The following is an 18830-nucleotide window of genomic DNA, read 5'->3' on the forward strand; positions in this document are numbered from 1 at the left end:
CAATCATGTACAATGAAATTAATGTCAACCTTAGAGAACAGATTTTGAAACAGTCAGATCCATCTTTTCATCATGTAGTGCAAATTATAGATCAGTATGATTTAGGTGCCATAGCGGCCGATGAATTTGAGCAGCCACCAATTTGTCGGGTTGAGTCATCCCTTGCTCACGACGACAGCATGAATGCGCCAAGCCGCGTAAACAGTTCTCTAGACAGGCAGCTACATCAGTAATAGAATTAAGTCATACCCTTGGTGCTATCCATGGCACAAACATCAAGATTGCCTGTCCAGACAAGCACAATGTTACGCCTGTGCAAGAAAGGTCATGTACAATCCGAATGTTTGCAAAGGGAGAAACATACGAATTCTTCCCACTCAAAAAAATCAAGTCACAAGGCCCATGTAATCATTGCAGTGTATTCAAAGCCTGCTGGAGACATTAGCAAAACTAGCAAGCAAACAGTTTCGTTGGCGCTACGCCAGTCCAACGAACTTACTTTTCATTTGCAATTTAGTGGAAAAAATATGAAATTTCAGTTGGACACAGGTGCCTCTATTACATTGTTGAATCGTAACACATATGAACTGTTAGGCTCCCCACGCCTGTCTAAAACTAACATGCATCTGACACCTTATAATGGACAATACATTCCAGTTCTCAGAAAATGTACTTGGCCTGCCATGTATTGCTCGCATGCAAGAACTGTGACTTTCACTGTGCTACAATCACATGATTGTGAGAACAAATTTGGCCTTCATTCGTTTGATTTGTTTGGCTTTCAAATTCAGGAATTTCTGTTGTCAGTAACTGCATTCAGTGTCGACGACACTGTACCTCGAATTCTGAAAGAATTCACCTTTCCTGAAGATTTAGGCAAGGCTAACAACTTTGTTGCGCATATTACTGTGAAAGGCAGGGTTCAGCCGAAATTTTCCTGGGACAGAAGAGTTCCGATTGCATTATGGGACAATGTAGCTGGTGAACTTAAAGAATTGCAAGGTAGCGTACCTATTGAGCCCATAAAAAGTAGTCAGTGTGCAAGTCCAATGGTGTTGCTCCCCAAACCTTAAGGTTGCATTCACCACTGTGTTGTCTTCAAGTCTACCATCAGCCCACAAACTGAGATTGATACTTATCCGTTGCCATGCCCAGAGGATCTCATGGACAGATTAGGCGCTGGGCGTTACTTTTCAAAAATTGATTCGCGCGATGCATATTTTCAAATACCCCTCGATGAAGAATCTCAAAAAGTGTGTGTAGTTCACACTCATTTGGGCTTGTTTAAATATTTACTTTTGCCTATTGGCAGTGCTTCCGTATCCGCCATTTTCCTGCGGTATTTGGAACAGCTGACTGTTCAAGTACGAAACTGTCAAACTATTTGGACGATATTGTCGTAGCAGGTCGTACACCTGAAGAACACATTGAAAATTTGCGTGCTTTGTTTCGTGTGTTATTCGATGCAGGACTAAAATGTAGACCAAACAAATGTGACTTCTTTAAAGCTGAGTTGCAGTATCTTGGTCGTATCATAAACAGTCGAGGTGTGCATACTCTTCAGACACATGTGTTGATCCCCAAAGCTTTGCAAAAAGAAGTGTTGATGTTACTTCTTTGTACGAAACAGTTAGCGCGTAAACCCTGTACTTGACAGGGTACGGGCACCCAAATAGAACAGATGACGTCACAGTGTCACGCATGTGTGGGTAATCGGTCTGCTCCGCCACAAAAATTCTCTGCTTGTCCTTGGCAGCAATCTCCACGACAAGGTGTGCACATAGACTTTGCCTGTCCTTTTTTTGGAACTTTTGTTGGTTGATTGTGATAGACTCTTATAGCAAGTTTCCTTTTGCTGTGCCAATGAACTCGACAAAGCCATGTAGCTCAGATCAAGCACTGTCCTCAATTCTTTGCCTCGAAGGTTTGACTGAAGTCATGGGGTCGGAAAATGGCCCTCAGTTCACGTCAAATGAAATTGAAATATTGTGTGAACGCAATGGCATACAGCATCGAACTAATGCACTGTTCTATCCACAGTCAAACGGCGAAGCGGAACGTTTTGTTAGAACCTTCAAACACCAGATGGCCAAACTTCGCACTGAACACACTGCAACTGTTTCTCGCCTCCTATCGTTCCCATCCACGAGATGGATCATCGCTGGAGGAATTGTTTCACGGCCGCCGCCATCATACACTGCTCCACCTGCTCCACCTTCCTCAGCATCCGGCGCCGAAGGAAGGCCGTGAGTATCGCTTCGCGCTGCATGATATTATGTTTTTCAGGTTTTCAGTGGCAGCAGACGGTGGGCACGAGGCGAGCTCCTTCGTCTACTTGGCGCATGCGTGTATTTCATTTCAGGCTCAGACGGATTACAGCGCCGACAACGCAATCAAATTCCCCACTGTCATGTGTCCTTCTGTATCTCTTCTTCCAGATTCAAGGGTCCCGAGGACAGCGCAGCCACAGCAGCCACCAGAGGGTGTCACAACGACACGGTGGGACGACCCCATGGAGACGGAGCCCTGGCCTCCTCTCGTCCTACCGGCCGACACCTTCTGCATCTTGGAATGGGCCTCAGGAGCCCATGAGGTGGACGCCTACGTTTCAGGGTGTTTTCCGAGGGACATTTCCACCAGAATGAAGGCTGGATGCCGGCCGAAGTGGCCGTGCGGTTAAAGGCGCTGCAGTCTGGAACCGCAAGACCGCTACGGTCGCAGGTTCGAATCATGCCTCGGGCATGGATGTTTGTGATGTCCTTAGGTTAGTTAGGTTTAAGTAGTTCTAAGTTCTAGGGGACTAATGACCTCAGCAGTTGAGTCCCATAGTGCTCAGAGCCATTTGAACCATTTGAAGGCTGGATAGTGGAGTACGACTGGAAGTCTGACATCCCCTGCAGCCACAGCTTCCGGGCCATCTGAGTGTCCACGCTCCTGCCTCTTCCTCCCCTCCCCCCCCCCCCCCCCCGCCACAATTGTCGTGTTCCATATACGTCGACGGTCCGTCACTTTGGGGGGGGGGGAGGGGAGGGGAGGGGGGAAGAATGTTGTGGCGTGAAGTCAGCGCCGGCACACAGTCGGGAACGACAGAGAAGAGAAGGCTGTGAGAAGAGGTCAGACAATCGCACGCTGACCGACCTCTCTCCAGGACGAAGATGCGACGGCAGCGGCGCCTAGGTGAAAAGGGCATAAGCGCCGCGCCCGACTGGTGGCAGCCCACTTCGATAGCAGCTTCAATGTTAGCCACTTCGTTAGCCGACGCATTGTAACCTTTATCATTAGAAATCTCTATGTAGCACCGACCTGTGTTTGTCTATACTGAAGAAGACTGATTATTTTGTATGTCGCCCTTTGCTTGCAACACGTCTATCAAAGTTAAGTATTTGTATTTGTCTAGTTGTAATATAACTCATTAATACGAGTTGTTTGATTGTTTGTCTAGCGAACCGAATATCCAGGATTCCTAGACACAACAAAAAATTCCTGACACCATCGGGCATCGACACTGGGTCCGTCACACGGCAGTCAGGCGCGCTCCCCACCCAGCTACGGAGGGGGACCTTCGTCAGGAACAGCCAATATGAATTTTGCTTTAGTCACTGTCATTGTTTGTTCTTACATTCTCTAACTATATTTCGAATTTGTCGTAAAAAGAATGGTCCCTCACAACCTCCCTTTCGCCGCTCTCGTGCCAAACCACACAGGAGGCAGCTATCAAAAGAAAACTCACCTTCATCGCTGACATGTAGACGGAAAAGGCCAGTGGTGACGGCGAGACTCTCAGTACAAGAATTACCCAATTTCAGCGATTGCTGGCCTGCGTGAGGCTAGCGTGGGAACTGCTGGCAGAGTTAAGATGGAAGTGCGTGATGGAGAACGATTTCGGATTCGCCGCGCGTTCGCAATGCTCTGTCCAGAAGCCAAGTTCTGGCTCGGAGCACAGTGTGTACCTGCGCCGACTTACCCTCGTAGCGGGAGCCGTCCGGGTAGTGGAAGACACCCTGTCCGTACTTGAGACCCTGCCGCCAGTCGCCGTGGTACTGTGCGCCCCCGCGGAACACGTAGATGCCGACGCCGTGTCGTTTGCCGCGAGCGTACTGCCCCACGTAGAGGTCGCCGTTGGGCAGCCGCGCCCACCCGCGCCCGTGGCGCTGGTCCGCCGCGTTGCGCTCCCCCCAGTACTCCTGCACAAACGCAGCACTATGCAGCAAAAATTGTAAAATAAAACATTTAGGATTTCTATATTTATTTACGCATAATATACTCCCTCACAGAAAAAAGTGAAGCACCCAGAGGACACAACCAGATGTCAATGTTACTACGTACACACACACACACACACACACACACACACACACACACACACACACACCACATGTAAGTAACTAGACTTGCAATGCTCTGTGATGTGTAGACGAGCCACCAGAGTACATTAGCGTCGATCGTGTTTAGCGTTGTTACCTGGCCTGGTGGGATATATAAGCGACTCTAACAGCATCAGATATTGAGCGATCACTTGAAGTACACAGAAATGCCAGGCACTCATGTGGAACAGCGTCATCAGCAGCTAACAGAGTTTGAAATGTGAGAAACCGCCTGAAAACCACATCCAGGCTGGTCTGCACACCGACCCTTCTCGTTAATCTGCCGGGCGCAGTTCATCCGTGGCCGGCTTTCTCCCCGTCCCGGAAGCGGCATCTCCGGACTTATCTCTTTCTGCAGTTTACTCTCAATCTATGTTCTGTACTCATTTGACTGCTCACTCTACCCAACACATACTACAATTCTTCTTTAATATCACTGATGGTAGCAGTGTCTTCAGCCTACCATATCAGTGATATCCTTTCACCTTGAATTTTAATCGCACTCAAATCCTTCTTCTATTTCTGTCATTGCTTTTTCGGTGTATAGATTACACAGTACGGGTGTAAGACTGCATGCCTGTGTTACACCCTTTTCAATACCAAGCAGGTCTTGGTCTTTCAATGTTATTATTCCCTCTTACTCCTTCTACATACAGTATATCACCCTTCTTCCCCTGTAGCTTACTCCTGTTTTCCTCAAAATGTCGGACATTTTGTAAAATTTTACACCGCCGTACGCTTTTTGTACGTCGGCAAGTCCTATGAGCGTATCTTTTTATTTTTCTTTAGTCTTGCTCCATTACCATCTGCAATGTCGGAACTGCCCCACTGGTGCCATTACCTTTCCTAAAGCGAAACTGATCGTCATTTAACTCATCCTCAATTTTCTTTTCCATTCTTATGTATCTTATTTTTATCAGCAGTTTGGATGCATGAGGTGTTAAGACGACCGTGTGCTAGTTATCCACTGTATGGACAATACTTTTCCGAAAGTCTGACGGTACGTCGTCAATCTCATACATTCTGCACACCAACCTGAATAGTTGTTTGGTTGCAACTTCCTCAAATGATTTTAGCAGTTCCGATGGAATGTTATCAGTACCTTCTGCCTAATTTGATTTAAAGTAGTCGAGAGCGTTTTTAAATTCTGTCTCTAACACTGGATCCACTATGTCTTCCATATCGACTTCAATTTCCTTTTCTATCAGCCAAAACCTTCAATGTACTCTTCCCACATGTCCGTTCTCTCTTCTCCATTCAACAGTGGAACTGCACTGTTAATGTTCCCGCTCTTGCTATTAGCTTAACCGTAGGCTGTATTCACTCTTATATATGCTGAGTCAGTCCTCCCAACGCTCACTTCTTTTTCGATTTTTTCACATCTTCCATGCAGCCATTTCGCGTTGGATTCCCTGCACTTGCTGTTTATCTCATTCCTAAGGGATTTATAATGCTGTATCCCTGAACATTTTTATACTTCCTTCTTTCGTCTATTAATTGAGTAATTTCGTCCATCACCCAAGGATTCTGTGCAGATACCTTCCTTGTAACTGTGATTGTCTGTGACTACCCTTTGCAGAGATGTCCAATCCTCTTCAACTGAATTACCTGCACTGATATTCCTTATCTCAGTAACCACATCCTCAGCGAACTTCAAACGCTTCTCATTACTCAGTAGTTCAGCATGCCGCGTCCTTCCACACTGATTCTCTCTGACGATTCTCTTGAACTTTCATTTACTCTTCATCATTACTAAATTATGATCTGAGTCTATATTTGGATGTAAGTACCCCTTATAATCCAATATCTGGTTTCGGAATCTCTGTTTGATCGTGATGTAATTCAGCTGGAATCCATCCGTGTCCCCAGGACGTTTCCAAAGATCCCTCTTCCTCTTTTAATTCTAGAACAGAGTATTCGCTATTAACACCTGAAATTCATTGCACAACTCAATTAGTCTTTCTTCTTCTCTCATTCCCACTGCCAAGCTTCATATTCCCCCACAACCCCTTCTTCTACTCCTTTCCCTACAACCTCGTTCCACTCTCCCATTATTTTCAGATCTTCATCTCCCTTTACATACTGAATCACCAGCGCAGTATCCTGATATACTTTGATATACTTTCTCTAGCTCTTCATCTTCTGCTTGCGACGTCGGTATGTATACCTGAACTATCGTTGTTTTCGTTTGTTTGCTATCTAATCGATGAGATCAATCCTTTCATTGAACTGTTCCTAGCAGCTCCCTGTCTGCCCTACCTTCCTTTTCATAACGAATTATACTATTTTTTTTGTTGCTGTTCATGTACCTAATATTCGTCTGACTAGAAATCCTCGTCTCCTTTTCATTTCACTTCACTTACTCCCACTATACCTGGTTTGAAACTTTGAATTTCCCTTTTCAGATTCCTACTACGTTCTGGCTTCTGACATTATACAGAGTGATTCAAAAAGAATACCACAACTTTAGGAATTTAAAACTCTGCAACGACAAAAGGCAGAGCTAAGCACTATCTGTCGGCGAATTAAGGGAGCTATAATGTTTCATTTAGTTGTACATTTGACGCTTGAGGCGCTGTTGACTAGGCGTCAGCGTCAGTTGATGCTAAGATGGCGACCGCTCAACAGAAAGCTTTTTGTGTTATTGAGTACGGCAGAAGTGAATCTACGACAGTTGTTCAGCGTGCATTTCGAACGAAGTATGGTGTTAAACCTCCTGATAGGTGGTGTATTAAACGTTGGTATAAACAGTTTACAGAGGATGGGTGTTTGTGCAAAGGGAAAAGTTCTGGACGGCTGAGAACGAGTGATGAAGATGTAGCACGCATCCAGCAAGCATTTGTTCGCAGCCCAGGAAAATCGACTCGCAGAGCTAGCAGAGAGCTGCAAATTCCACAATCAACTGTATGGAGAGTCCACATTGGTACTTATCTGTCCGTAACTACCTGAACGTCAACTACCCGAGGCGATGGATCGGCCGCCAGGCAGCCCGTGACAGAGCACGTCATCACTGGCCTCCAAGAAGCCCTGATATTACCCCCTGCGATTTTCTCTTATGGGGGTATGTTAAGGATATGGTGTTTCAGCCACCTCTCCCAGCCACCATTGATGATTTGAAACGAGAAATAACAGCAGTTATCCAAACTGTTACGCCTGATATGCTACAGAGAGTGTGGAACGAGTTGGAGTATCGGGTTGATATTGCTCGTGTGTCTGGAGGGGGCCATATTGAACATCTCTGAACTTGTTTTTGAGTGAAAAAAAACCTCTTTAAATACTCTTTGTAATGATGTATAACAGAAGGTTATATTATGTTTCTTTCATTAAATACACATTTTTAAAGTTGTGGTATTCTTTTTGAATCACCCTGTATATTCCGACTCTTAGGAAGTTATACCTTCACTGGTTATTCAATCCTTTTCTTGGAGTCACCTCCCACTGGTAGTCCCCTCCTGGAGATCTGAATGGGAGTTACCAAGCAATCATTTGCCGGTGGAGAGATCATCACGCCACTTTTTCATGTCATGTGGATAAACGTCATATGTCTTTAATACAGTGATTTACATTGCCTTCTGCGTCCTCACTCCGTTGATCATAGTTGATTCTTCCACCTTTTAGGGGCAGTTTCGCACCCCAAACCTCGGTCCGTTCCTCCGTCCTCTTGATAAGGCCATTGGCAGTGCAATGTGGACTTACATAGGAGGACTGGACATTTATTTTCGGATAGTTTCAGAATGAGTGGAAATTTCATGTTATGAGAGCGAAGCAGTCGCGTGTGACACCTGTGGAATAGTCGACTTACGGCAGTGACAGTAGAATCTCTGAACTTGTGTATCTTTGGCTCAGTGGTAGAGTGGAGAGTAGTCGAATGTTGGACATGGAGTGAGTTGACAGAACTTTAAGCGTTGTGGTTACTGGACGAGGAGTTTGCTGAACAAAAATGTTAGGAACTATTAATCTGATGAAAGGACTTACAGACGCAGCATTCATGGAACAGAGAGAATAGATTTGCATTATGGATATGTTTTTAAGGTAATAATTTTTGCTGCGGTTACTGATAATGTTGGCGATTCTTGCAACAGAACAGTCCGGCTCTCCACTTCAGTTTAGGTCATTTCAGTTCAATTCATTTCAATTTGCACAATTGTAAGAGCACTACCTTGTAAGACTTTTTTAAAGAAAGTAAAGTTTTTGGTTTTCTGTGAGTTTTATGTTCTTGTGAAATAAGAGTTTAAAATACGGCGTTGTCATTATAGTGAACGGATTAGTATTTTCATTTCAAGTAAGAATATTTTTTTAGTATGAGAAAATCATTCCAATGTTTCTCCCAATAGTTTAATTTTACTTTAGCATATTTTAGCTGGCGCGATTTCTTCATCCTGAGCTGCTGCTGCTGATTATGCGGTAATTTTTCAGGTGAGATTCTTTCCAGTTTTTGTTGGTTGTTTCGCTTCTCATCTCACGTTTCGATTTAATTTCCTGCACAGTGAATGCCATTTAGTGTTGTCATTATGTAAATGACGTTGCTGTTCGCAATAGTAATTTCTGTGCAACGTTTTTAAAACAGAGGACAGTGTATTCCGGTTTCAATAAAAAGCAGCAAACATTTTATTGCTCTTGAACGAAAGAACGATCGAGACGGAGCAAATAACTTTCAGCAGGACGGAGATGACTTCTTATGCCGAAAGCCTTCGCCCGCTATTGATGATTATTTTTATTCAAAGTTTAAGCAGTGGCTTGGTCCACATCAGTGACCCAGGACTTTTTCATTACTAGTAAAAGACGCTTCCCCTACACCACGGATTCTGACAACCTTCCCAACGGAATTGTGGATGCATCCCACACCAGAGCGGGTGCAACATCATACTGATAAGGAGTATCATACTGCCAAGTTCTTTGTAATGTGGCTTTCTTTTGTAATCACGGAAATAAAATCATATACCCTTTCAACCAGCGAAGTTTAATTTCGTTTCCTCCTTTGTTTTGGTTCAAATGGTTCAAATGGCTCTGAGCACTATGGGACTCAACATCTGAGGTCATCAGTCCCCTAGAACTTAGAACTACTTAAACCTAACTAACCTAAGGACATCACACACATCCATGCTCGAGGCAGGATTCGAACCTGCGACCGTAGCGGTCACGCGGTTCCAAACTGAAGCGCCTAGAACCGCACGGCCACACCGGACGGCTTTGTTTTGGCTGGCAGCATGTGATGAAAGTAGCAACTAAAATAAATATTTACCTCCAGCTTTAGAAATACATGTCCTTTTTTTAAGCCACCAAAATACACATTTAAGTAGTAATACACCATAGAAATGTTTAGGGATAGGAAATTTGTTAATAATGTGAATTCCTGAGGTGAACAATCACTCGAGTAAGATAATATACAATAAACATCAGGTCACTAAATTACTACATTAAACCAAAAGAAAGTGAAGATTTTTCTGTGTTTTATACAGTGCCTTGAAGAATAAAGTATTCAGTACCATAAATACTTTGAGTATAATTAATGTTCTGATTTGATATTTCGAAGAATTTTTGATCAAACTATAAATTGGCCGCGTGTTTCTACTTGGTTTGTCGCTTATAAGTTATAAATGGGTCATCCCTGGCAGTTGTCCAGTAATAGGCTGCCAAAATAGCAGGAAACCACTTTCCCAGCGTATTTCTTCCTCTCCATGGCTGCAATATCCCGGTGGAATCGCTCTCCGTATTCATCAGAAACGTTGCGCAGTTTCCAGGAAGAATGTCGAGGTGCGTAAGGGGGATATATAGTTCGGAGACATGTCACAGCCAAGTTTTCAACAACAATTGATTCACACGCTTATTATGATCTTACGCTCTATTGTTTTATTATATACTGAAACAAAAATTTTTAAAACTCACCCAGACAGCCTTCTCATCACCATTCAATATTCCGTCAAATTACTTGTCTCTGAAAAGCTGTAGAATCTGTGGGCCAACGATAATACTCTCTTTGACTTATGCACACAATCACGGTAACTTTCCTCTCAAGTTCTTATAAGGCCCCTCTACGTGAATCACGGTCTTTACAAAGTTTTTCGTTAGTCACATAAAATTAATTTAGAAAAAGGGCAAATCACAAATATTACCACCTACAATATTGAAGCAAGGTACTGAACTGATACGATCTGTAATAGCATAATAAATTTTTTATTAATAATAAATTGAATTATATTTTTATATTATTTCATTATTATCATTTGCAGCAATTATACTTATGTGGGCAACAAATTTCCTTTATGGATGCAAACCTTTGTAAAACACAAGATAGGGCCAAGTTTCAGTTTTCTTCATGATATTCGTTATCAGCATACGTGAATTCACAGAGGATTAATTAGATGCATGAAATTTACATTTTTACTGTTGCACAGTGTAATTCAAACAACTTGCCTGCTGCCTTGTTATTCAGTTTTTACTGTGGAGGTGACAGAAATCTGAGAAGTTCTCAAATTTGGCCATAATTTGAGGCTACTCATAATATCAGACTGTAAATGCAAAACCTAAAGTTGGACAATAAAATGGATGTCCAAATACAGGATATTATAGGAAAAACATTGCAAATAAAAGAAGGGGCTTGGAAATGTCTGCCTGTGAGTCCCTGATCGTGTAGGATAGATTCACAAAGGCAAGGTCAACGAAGGTGGCCACTCTCTGAGGCCCAATAATGAACCTCAATCTACCGTCATCCGATTTCAAGATACGGAAACGGATCGAAAGAATGGGAGCCGGCCGCGCCGGCCGAGCGGTTCTAGGCGCTTCAGTCCGTAACCGCGCGACTGCTACGGTCGCAGGTTCGAATCAAGCCTTGGGCATGGATGTGTGTGATGTTCTTAGGTTAGTTAGGTTGAAGTAGTTCTAAGTTCTAGAGGACTGATGACCTCAGAAGTTAAGTCCCATAGTGCTCAGAGCCATTTGAACAATTTTTGAAAGAATCGGCAAGAGATTTAAACTTTTCAGTCTGCTATAAAGAGGAGGAGGAAGAGGAGGAGATTAGTGTTTAAAATCTCGTCGTCAACAAGGTCATTATGGACGGAGCACAAGCTCGGGTTAGTGAAGGATGGAGAAGGAAAGCGGCTGTGCCCTTTCGAAGGAACTATACAGGCTTTTGCCTTAAGTGATCCAGGGAAACCACAGAAAACCTGAACCAGGATGCCCGGACGCGGGATTGTACCGTCTTCCTCCCGAATGTTAGTCCACTTGCTAACAGCGCACGGTGGACCACCCATCCAAGTGCTTACTGCAAACCCTTGTTCAAATGGTTCAAATGGCTCTGAGCACTATGAGACTTAACTTCTGAGGTCATCAGTCCCCTAGAACTTACAACTACTTAAACCTAACTAACCTAAGGACACCACACACATCCATGCCCGAGGCAGTATTTCCGCCATCTATCGAAACTTTATGAAGTTATGGGGGCTCAAGCGGGAATATTCCATGATATCTCACAACAAATTCTACATTTTTTGAACTGAAACTGACCGAGAAAAAATGTGTTGTTACTTATTGAACGTCCCCCACAGAAATTGTAATGGACATTACTCAGCAGCAAGTGTACTCACAATGATTCACCACGAAACTTTTGTCATTCACCACGACTACCCCACTCCTTCACATGTTCTCGCGTACTGTTTTTGGATGTTGGCGTGTCAAAATCATTGTTTTGGTAGGATTCAAATACTATAAGTCCCTCCAGATCCTTGAGCACCATGCACTCCACCACGCCTTCCGTATACGCCTCCCGTCCCCCACGCAGATTCTCTACAACTTCATTCCTATCTCTCTACGACCCTATTCCTTGAACATATCCTCATACTCTACACTTCCTGCCGCCTTGATTCCCCTCATCCCCTGGTTGCTCCTCTCCTCTCCAACCCCCGCCCTCTTCCACGCCTTCACTGTTGTGTCTCCCCCTACCCTCCATCTCTACACCCCTCATCTCCTTTCCCAAGGTGACTTCAGTCAACTCCCCATCCCGGATGATGCCCTCTCTCCCTCCATTTATCCCTCTTATCAACTTTGATCCTCACCCCCCTCCTTTCCTTTATCCTTTTCCCGGGCTCCCTCTTCCCCTCCCCCTCTCACCACTCCATCCCGTTTTTTTCCCCACCTACCCTCTCACTGCCTCCTTTCTCTCCTTACTCTGCCTTTCCCCATTCCCTCTCGCGTCTACCCTGCTCCCCCTCTCTGAGTCCTCTCCCTTTGTCACTCCCCCCCCCCCGTGCTTTTCGTATTTTCCTCTCCTCTCCCCCCTTTTTCTTCCCCCTCCTCTGTCCACGTCCCCCCTCCCATCTGCCCTTGCCTTCGTGCCGAACCTTTAGTGCAGTGTTCCTAGTGATTGTTAAGTGTTGTGCATCTTTCCCGAAGAGTTGCGAACGGACATCATGCTGTCGCAGGGTGTGATTTTTTTTATCTCTTACGTACAGAATCCAGACTGTCGCCGTATTTTTTTAAATTGTCTGTCTACTTTTTCCATGTCTGCTTCCTGTGAATTTAGTATCATCGCCCACCATTAGTTTTATGTTTTAACATTCCACAATTTTCCGCCGTTTTTACATTTTACATCACCATTTTATCGCCTGTTTTTATTGTTTCTTATCTTCTTAAGTTTTAGAAATTCTATAGGCTGAAGAGCCGCGCACTAAGCTGCTGCCAGCCCGCCCCCTTTGGGGGGAATCGAAATTCAATAAAGGAAAAAAAACAATAGGATTCAAAAAATGGTTCAAATGGCTCTGAGAACTATGGGACTTAACTTCTGAGGTCATCAGTCCCCTAGAACTTAGAACTACTTAAACCTAACTAACATAAGGGCATCACAAACATCCATGCCCGAGGCAAGATTCGAACCTGCGACCTTAGCGGCCGCACGTTACCAGACTGTAGCGCCTGGAACTGCTCGGCCACCCCGGCCGGCAACAATAGGATTCAATAGTTCCTTGAGATGATGAAAATCACTATTCACGCACTTCTTTGTGACGTAAGAGAACACGAAGAACTCGTGTGGTGATTAACCAAGTGAATACGGCCAATGATGCAATAATTCCACTTTCTCTTCCTTAAATAATCATTTACGCAACGCACTATGTCATAATGAAGAATGATGTGAACTTTTTATTAGTTTTTCTGATTTCATGTGTGAGCTGTGGCAAACAAATTCTTATTTACCATTCATAACCAACTGTTCTTCGATCATCTAAAACACTGGTCGCGACATGACCAGTGCAACAAGGGAAGAGACGATAAATTTATTTGGAGTGCTTTGCAAACAAACAGCTTCTCTTCGTTTCCGTTCATCTTCGAACACTGGAACAGTTGACCACTGCGTAATTTCCTGCTTGTACGACTCTATTCAAGCATAATATTTTGTTATGATTATTCTAAACAGATTTTTCACTGCCCTGGTAAAATTTACTGTGTCCTCAAGAGACAAGAGACACAATCGCGTACAGAGAGGAGACCAGAGAAGTGTAACATATTTAAGACACAGTCTAACACTTACACCCACGACACACCTGCTGATTGATGATACACACTGCGGCAGCAGCGCTCCAAGTTGACCGTAAGATACACATCTGAAAGCGAGTACCTAGCTTGCGCTTGTGTGTGATGGAGACACTTAACATTTATAATGTCATCTCTCTTGGACGCCTATGTGCTAGGTATGACAATGTTGTAAAGCCTGCGTGTTATAGGCAACTATTAATATCACCTTTGTCTGCCTTGATGTTGTAACCTGTATGTGTCCTAAAATCCGATGACGGCGGCTTTAGTTTCGCCGAAATCGGTAATCATGGAATAAAAAAGAATTCCTGCGATCTTGGCTACCAGTTTATTGTTTTATAAACGGCCCTTTTAAATCATCTCAGGCATGTTCGATAGGGTTAATTTCTGGAGAACATGCTGGCCACTCTAGTCGAGCGATGTCGTTATCCTCAAGGAAGTCATTCACAAGATGTGCACGATGGGGACGCGAATTGTCGTCCATGAAGACGAATGCATCGCCAATATGCTGCCGATATGGTTGCACTATCGGCCGGAGGATGGCATTCACGTATCGTACAGCCGTCACGGCTCCTTCCATGACTACCAGCGGCGTACGTCGACCCCATATAATGCCACCCCAAAACAGCAGGAAACCTCCACTTTCCTGCACTCGCTGGACAGTGGGTCTAACGCGCTCAGACTGACCGGGTTGCCTCCAAACACGTCTCCGACGATTGTCTAGCTGAAGGCATACGCGACACTCATCGGTGAAGAAAACGTGATGCCAGTCCTGAGTGGTCCATTCTGCATGTTGTTGGACCCATCTGTACCGCGCCGCCTGGTGTCCTGGTTGCAAAATTGGACCTCGTCATGGACGTCGGGAGTGAAGTTGCACATCATGCAGCCTATTACGTACAGTCTCAGTCGGAACACGACAACCTGTGGCTGCACGAAAAGCATTATTCAACATGGTGGCGATGCTGTCAGGGTTCCTCCGGGCCGCAATCCGTAGGTAGCGATCATCAACTGCAGTAGTAGCCCTTGGGCGGCCTGAGAGAGGCATGCCATCGACAGTTTCTGTCTCTCTGTATCTCCTCCATGTCCGAACAACATCGCTTTGGTTCACTCCAAGACGCCTTGACACTTCTTTTGTTGAGAGCCCTTCCTGGCACAAAGTAACAATGCGTACGCGATCGAACCGCGATATTGACCGTCTAGGCATGGTTGAACTACAGACAACACGAGCTGTGTACCTTCTTCCTGGTGGAATGACTGGAACTGATCGGCTGTTGCAACGCCTCCGTCCAATAGGCGCTGCTCGTGCATGGTTATTTACATCTTTGGGCGGCTTAGTGACATCTCTGAACAGTCAAAGGGACTGTGATCTGTGATACAATATCCACAGTCGACGTCTATCTTCAGGAGTTCTGGGAACTGGGGTCAATGCAAAACTTTTTTTATGTGTGTAGAATCGTTTATACTGATGAGTAACTCATTTTTTACGATAGGGAGCGTATGCAGTAGCATTAAAATCGGCAATAACTAAAAAATGACAGCACATGTGTCTTTTTTCGGTTTCCTAAGGAACCTGGATAGTCTGAAAAGGGTAGTTTATTTACGAATCTCCTGTAATCTTCGGATATTTACCGAAGAATGCCGTTTTATTTCAGAAATAAATAGGTATGTCATAAAAAGCAGAAGACTGGACCTTTCGCAGAAAGACGTCGTATATTTACTCAGCAATGTGAAGGTTTCTTCAATACGCTTCCAGGCATCGGTGGAAAGAAGGAAAATTTATAGAATGCAATATCTACATTATTTAAAGTACCAAATAAACCATCAATACCGTAGCTAAAGAGAAAACACACAGACGTGACAATAAAACGTCAATAGCAATACAACTCTTTCTCAACACAAAAGAAATTCATTCGACAACTGTTGCTCATACATCTGAGACACAAACATCAAGAATCTTCAAGACATTCACTTTTAAACCAAAAGTAATTATATTTCCAAAAATAGTCGTGTCTTAAAAAGTAGAGTGAAGTGTAATAATGTGCGAGTCATTAGACTCCATACAAAACTGTTACATGTGAAGGAAAGTGTGTATCATAATAACAACAGGCAGCAACAGAAATATATGCGTCTCAAGGATGACATTTGTGTTTATGTTCTCTTGCTTTCAGAGGAGTAAGTTGCATTAAACACATGTCCGAAGGTATTGCTTCATCACTAAGTCATAGTTCATGTCACTGAATCAGTGAGATTAAGCTGTTTTCCATTTATTACATGATCATTCATGTCTCTCGCTAATTTACTACGGCTAGAGACGCAAAACAATAATAACTACTTCGTCAGTTAACCAGACAAGTTATTAAAAACAACCATTAATCTTACGGCCGTCTTTCTTGTCTCTAGGGGCGCTAGTGTCGTTTCAGCTGTTAGAGGGCAACAACTTCCACATCGATGAGTGTCATGCTGTATGTGTTGGACTACAGTTATAGTCCGACACTGTAGGTGGCGTGCACAACACAGATTATGTTATGACTTCATGTTACACCATGAAAATACACCAACGGGAAGAAGTCCAAACATCAAAGGATAATTAATGTTCAGTAATGAAATTTTGGGGATACATTAGTCTAGGTAACATATTTAAGTGATAAACATTACGAGATCAAAGGCTAATATAAGCGCGAGATAAGCCATTGCAAATGTGAGTTGCTGGTACGTTAATTACCGGTGTACCCGCCAGAATGCTGAATGAAAGCCTGCAAATGTATATATATATTTTATACTCCGCAAGCCACCCAACGGTGTGTGGCGGAGGGCACTTTACCTGCCACTGTCATTACCTCCCTTTCCTGTTCCAGTCGTGTATGGTTCGCGGGAAGAACGACTGCCGGAAAGCCTCCGTGCGCGCTCGAATCTCTCTAATTTTACATTCGTGATCTCCTCGGGAGGTATAAGTAGGCGGAAGCAATATATTCGATACCTCATCCAGAAACGCACCCTTTCGAAACCTGGCGAGCAAGCTGCACCGCGATGCAGAGCGCCTCTCTTGCAGAGTCTGCCACTTGAGTTTGTTAAACATCTCCGTAACGCTATCACGCTTACCAAATAACCCTGTGACGAAACGCGCCGCTCTTCTTTGCATCTTTCCTACCTCCTCCGTCAACCCGATCTGGTACGGATCCCACACTGATGAGCAATACTCAAGTATAGGTCGAACGAGTGTTTTGTAAGCCACCTCCTTTGTTGATGGACTACATTTTCTAAGCACTCTCCCAATGAATCTCAACCTGGTACCCGCCTTACCAACAATTAATTTTATATGATCATTCCACTTCAAATCGTTCCTCACGCATACTCCCAGATATTTTACAGAAGTAACTGCTACCAGTGTTTGTTCCGCTATCATATAATCATACAATAAAGGATCCTTCTTTGTATGTATTCTCAATACATTACATTTGTCTATGTTAAGGGTCAGTTGCCACTCCCTGCACCAAGTGCCTATCCGCTGCAGATCTTCCTGCATTTCGCTACAATTTTCTAATGCTGCAACTTCTCTGTATAGTACAGCATCATCCGCGAAAAGCCGCATGGGACTTCCGACACTATCTACTAGGTCATTTATATATATTGTGAAGAGCAATGGTCCCATAACACTCCCCTGTGGCACGCCAGAGGTTACTTTAACGTCTGTAGACGTCTCTCCATTGATAACAACATGCTGTGTTCTGTTTGCTAAAAACTCTTCAATCCAGCCACACAGCTGGTCTGATATTCCGTAGGCTCTTACTTTGTTTATCAGGCGACAGTGCGGAACTGTATCGAACGCCTTCCGGAAGTCAAGGAAAATAGCATCTACCTGGGAGCGTTATCTAATATTCTCTGGGTCTCATGAACAAATAAAGCGAGTTGGGTCTCACACGATCGCTGTTTCTGGAATCCATGTTGATTGCTACAGAGTAGATTCTGGGTTTCCAAAAACGACATGATACGCGAGCAAAAAACATGTTCTAAAATTCTACAACAGATCGACGTCAGACGTCTATAGTTTTATGCATCTGCTCGACGACCCTTCTTGAAGACTGGGACTACCTGTGCTCTTTTCCAATCATTTGGAACCTTCCGTTCCTCTAGAGACTTGCGGTACACGGCTGTTAGAAGAGGGGGCAAGTTCTTTCGCGTACTCTGTGTAGAATCGAACTGGTATCCCGTGGGGTCCAGTGGACTTTCCTCTGTTGAGTGATTCCAGTTGCTTTTGTATTCGAATATTCATTGTGTTGTATAGATTCCAGATGTAAGTTTGTTTGATGGAGTTCCATGCCTGTTGCACTTGTTCGGTCAGTACAGCTGGTTGTGGATGACGCCGGAGCTGTCGTCCGATGGTGCCCCACAATGTGCTCAACTGGAGACAGACTGGTGATGGAGCAGGCCAAGACAACATGCCAGCTCTCTGTACAGCACGTTGGCTTACAACAGTAGTATGTGGGAGAGAGGTATCATGTTGGAAAACACTTTCTAGAATGCTGTTCATGGATGTCAGCACAACAACTCGAATCACCAGACAGACATATAAATTTACAGTCAGGTTGCATGGGATAGCCACGAGAGTGCTCCAGCTGCCATGCAAAATCGCTCCGTAGACCATAACTCCAGGTGTAAGCCCATTGTGTCTAGTACGCATACAGGTTGGTTGCAGGCAATCAACTGGCCTCTTCCTAATTGACACATGGCCATCACTGGCACTTAGGCAGAACTTGTTCTCACGAGAAAACTCAAATGACCTCCACCCTGTCGTATGATGACACCTCGTGTGACACTACTAAAGTCACAAATGGTAGTGGTTTGGGGTCATTGGAGTGGACGCTACATGGTTTCTGGCTCGGGCTGTCCTTGAAGTAATCGATTTGTAACCGTTCGTGTGCCACTGAGGTGCCAACTGCTGCTCAG

General features: G+C 44.2%; 1 protein-coding gene across 1 annotated transcript in view; it reads right to left on the reverse strand.

The window, feature by feature from the left end:
• Nucleotides 1-18830, reverse strand: part of LOC124619674 (radial spoke head 1 homolog) — a 139073-nt gene that overhangs the window by 95525 nt on the left and 24718 nt on the right. The window contains exons 2-3 of the mRNA XM_047146216.1: nucleotides 3965-4184; nucleotides 1344-1356 (exon numbers count right to left, since the gene is read on the reverse strand). Of these exons, the coding sequence (XP_047002172.1) occupies nucleotides 1344-1356; nucleotides 3965-4184 (233 nt within the window). The remainder of the gene's footprint in view (nucleotides 1-1343; nucleotides 1357-3964; nucleotides 4185-18830) is intronic.

Source organism: Schistocerca americana, chromosome 6, assembly GCF_021461395.2.
Source record: "Schistocerca americana isolate TAMUIC-IGC-003095 chromosome 6, iqSchAmer2.1, whole genome shotgun sequence".
NCBI classification, from domain to species: Eukaryota; Metazoa; Arthropoda; class Insecta; order Orthoptera; family Acrididae; genus Schistocerca; species Schistocerca americana.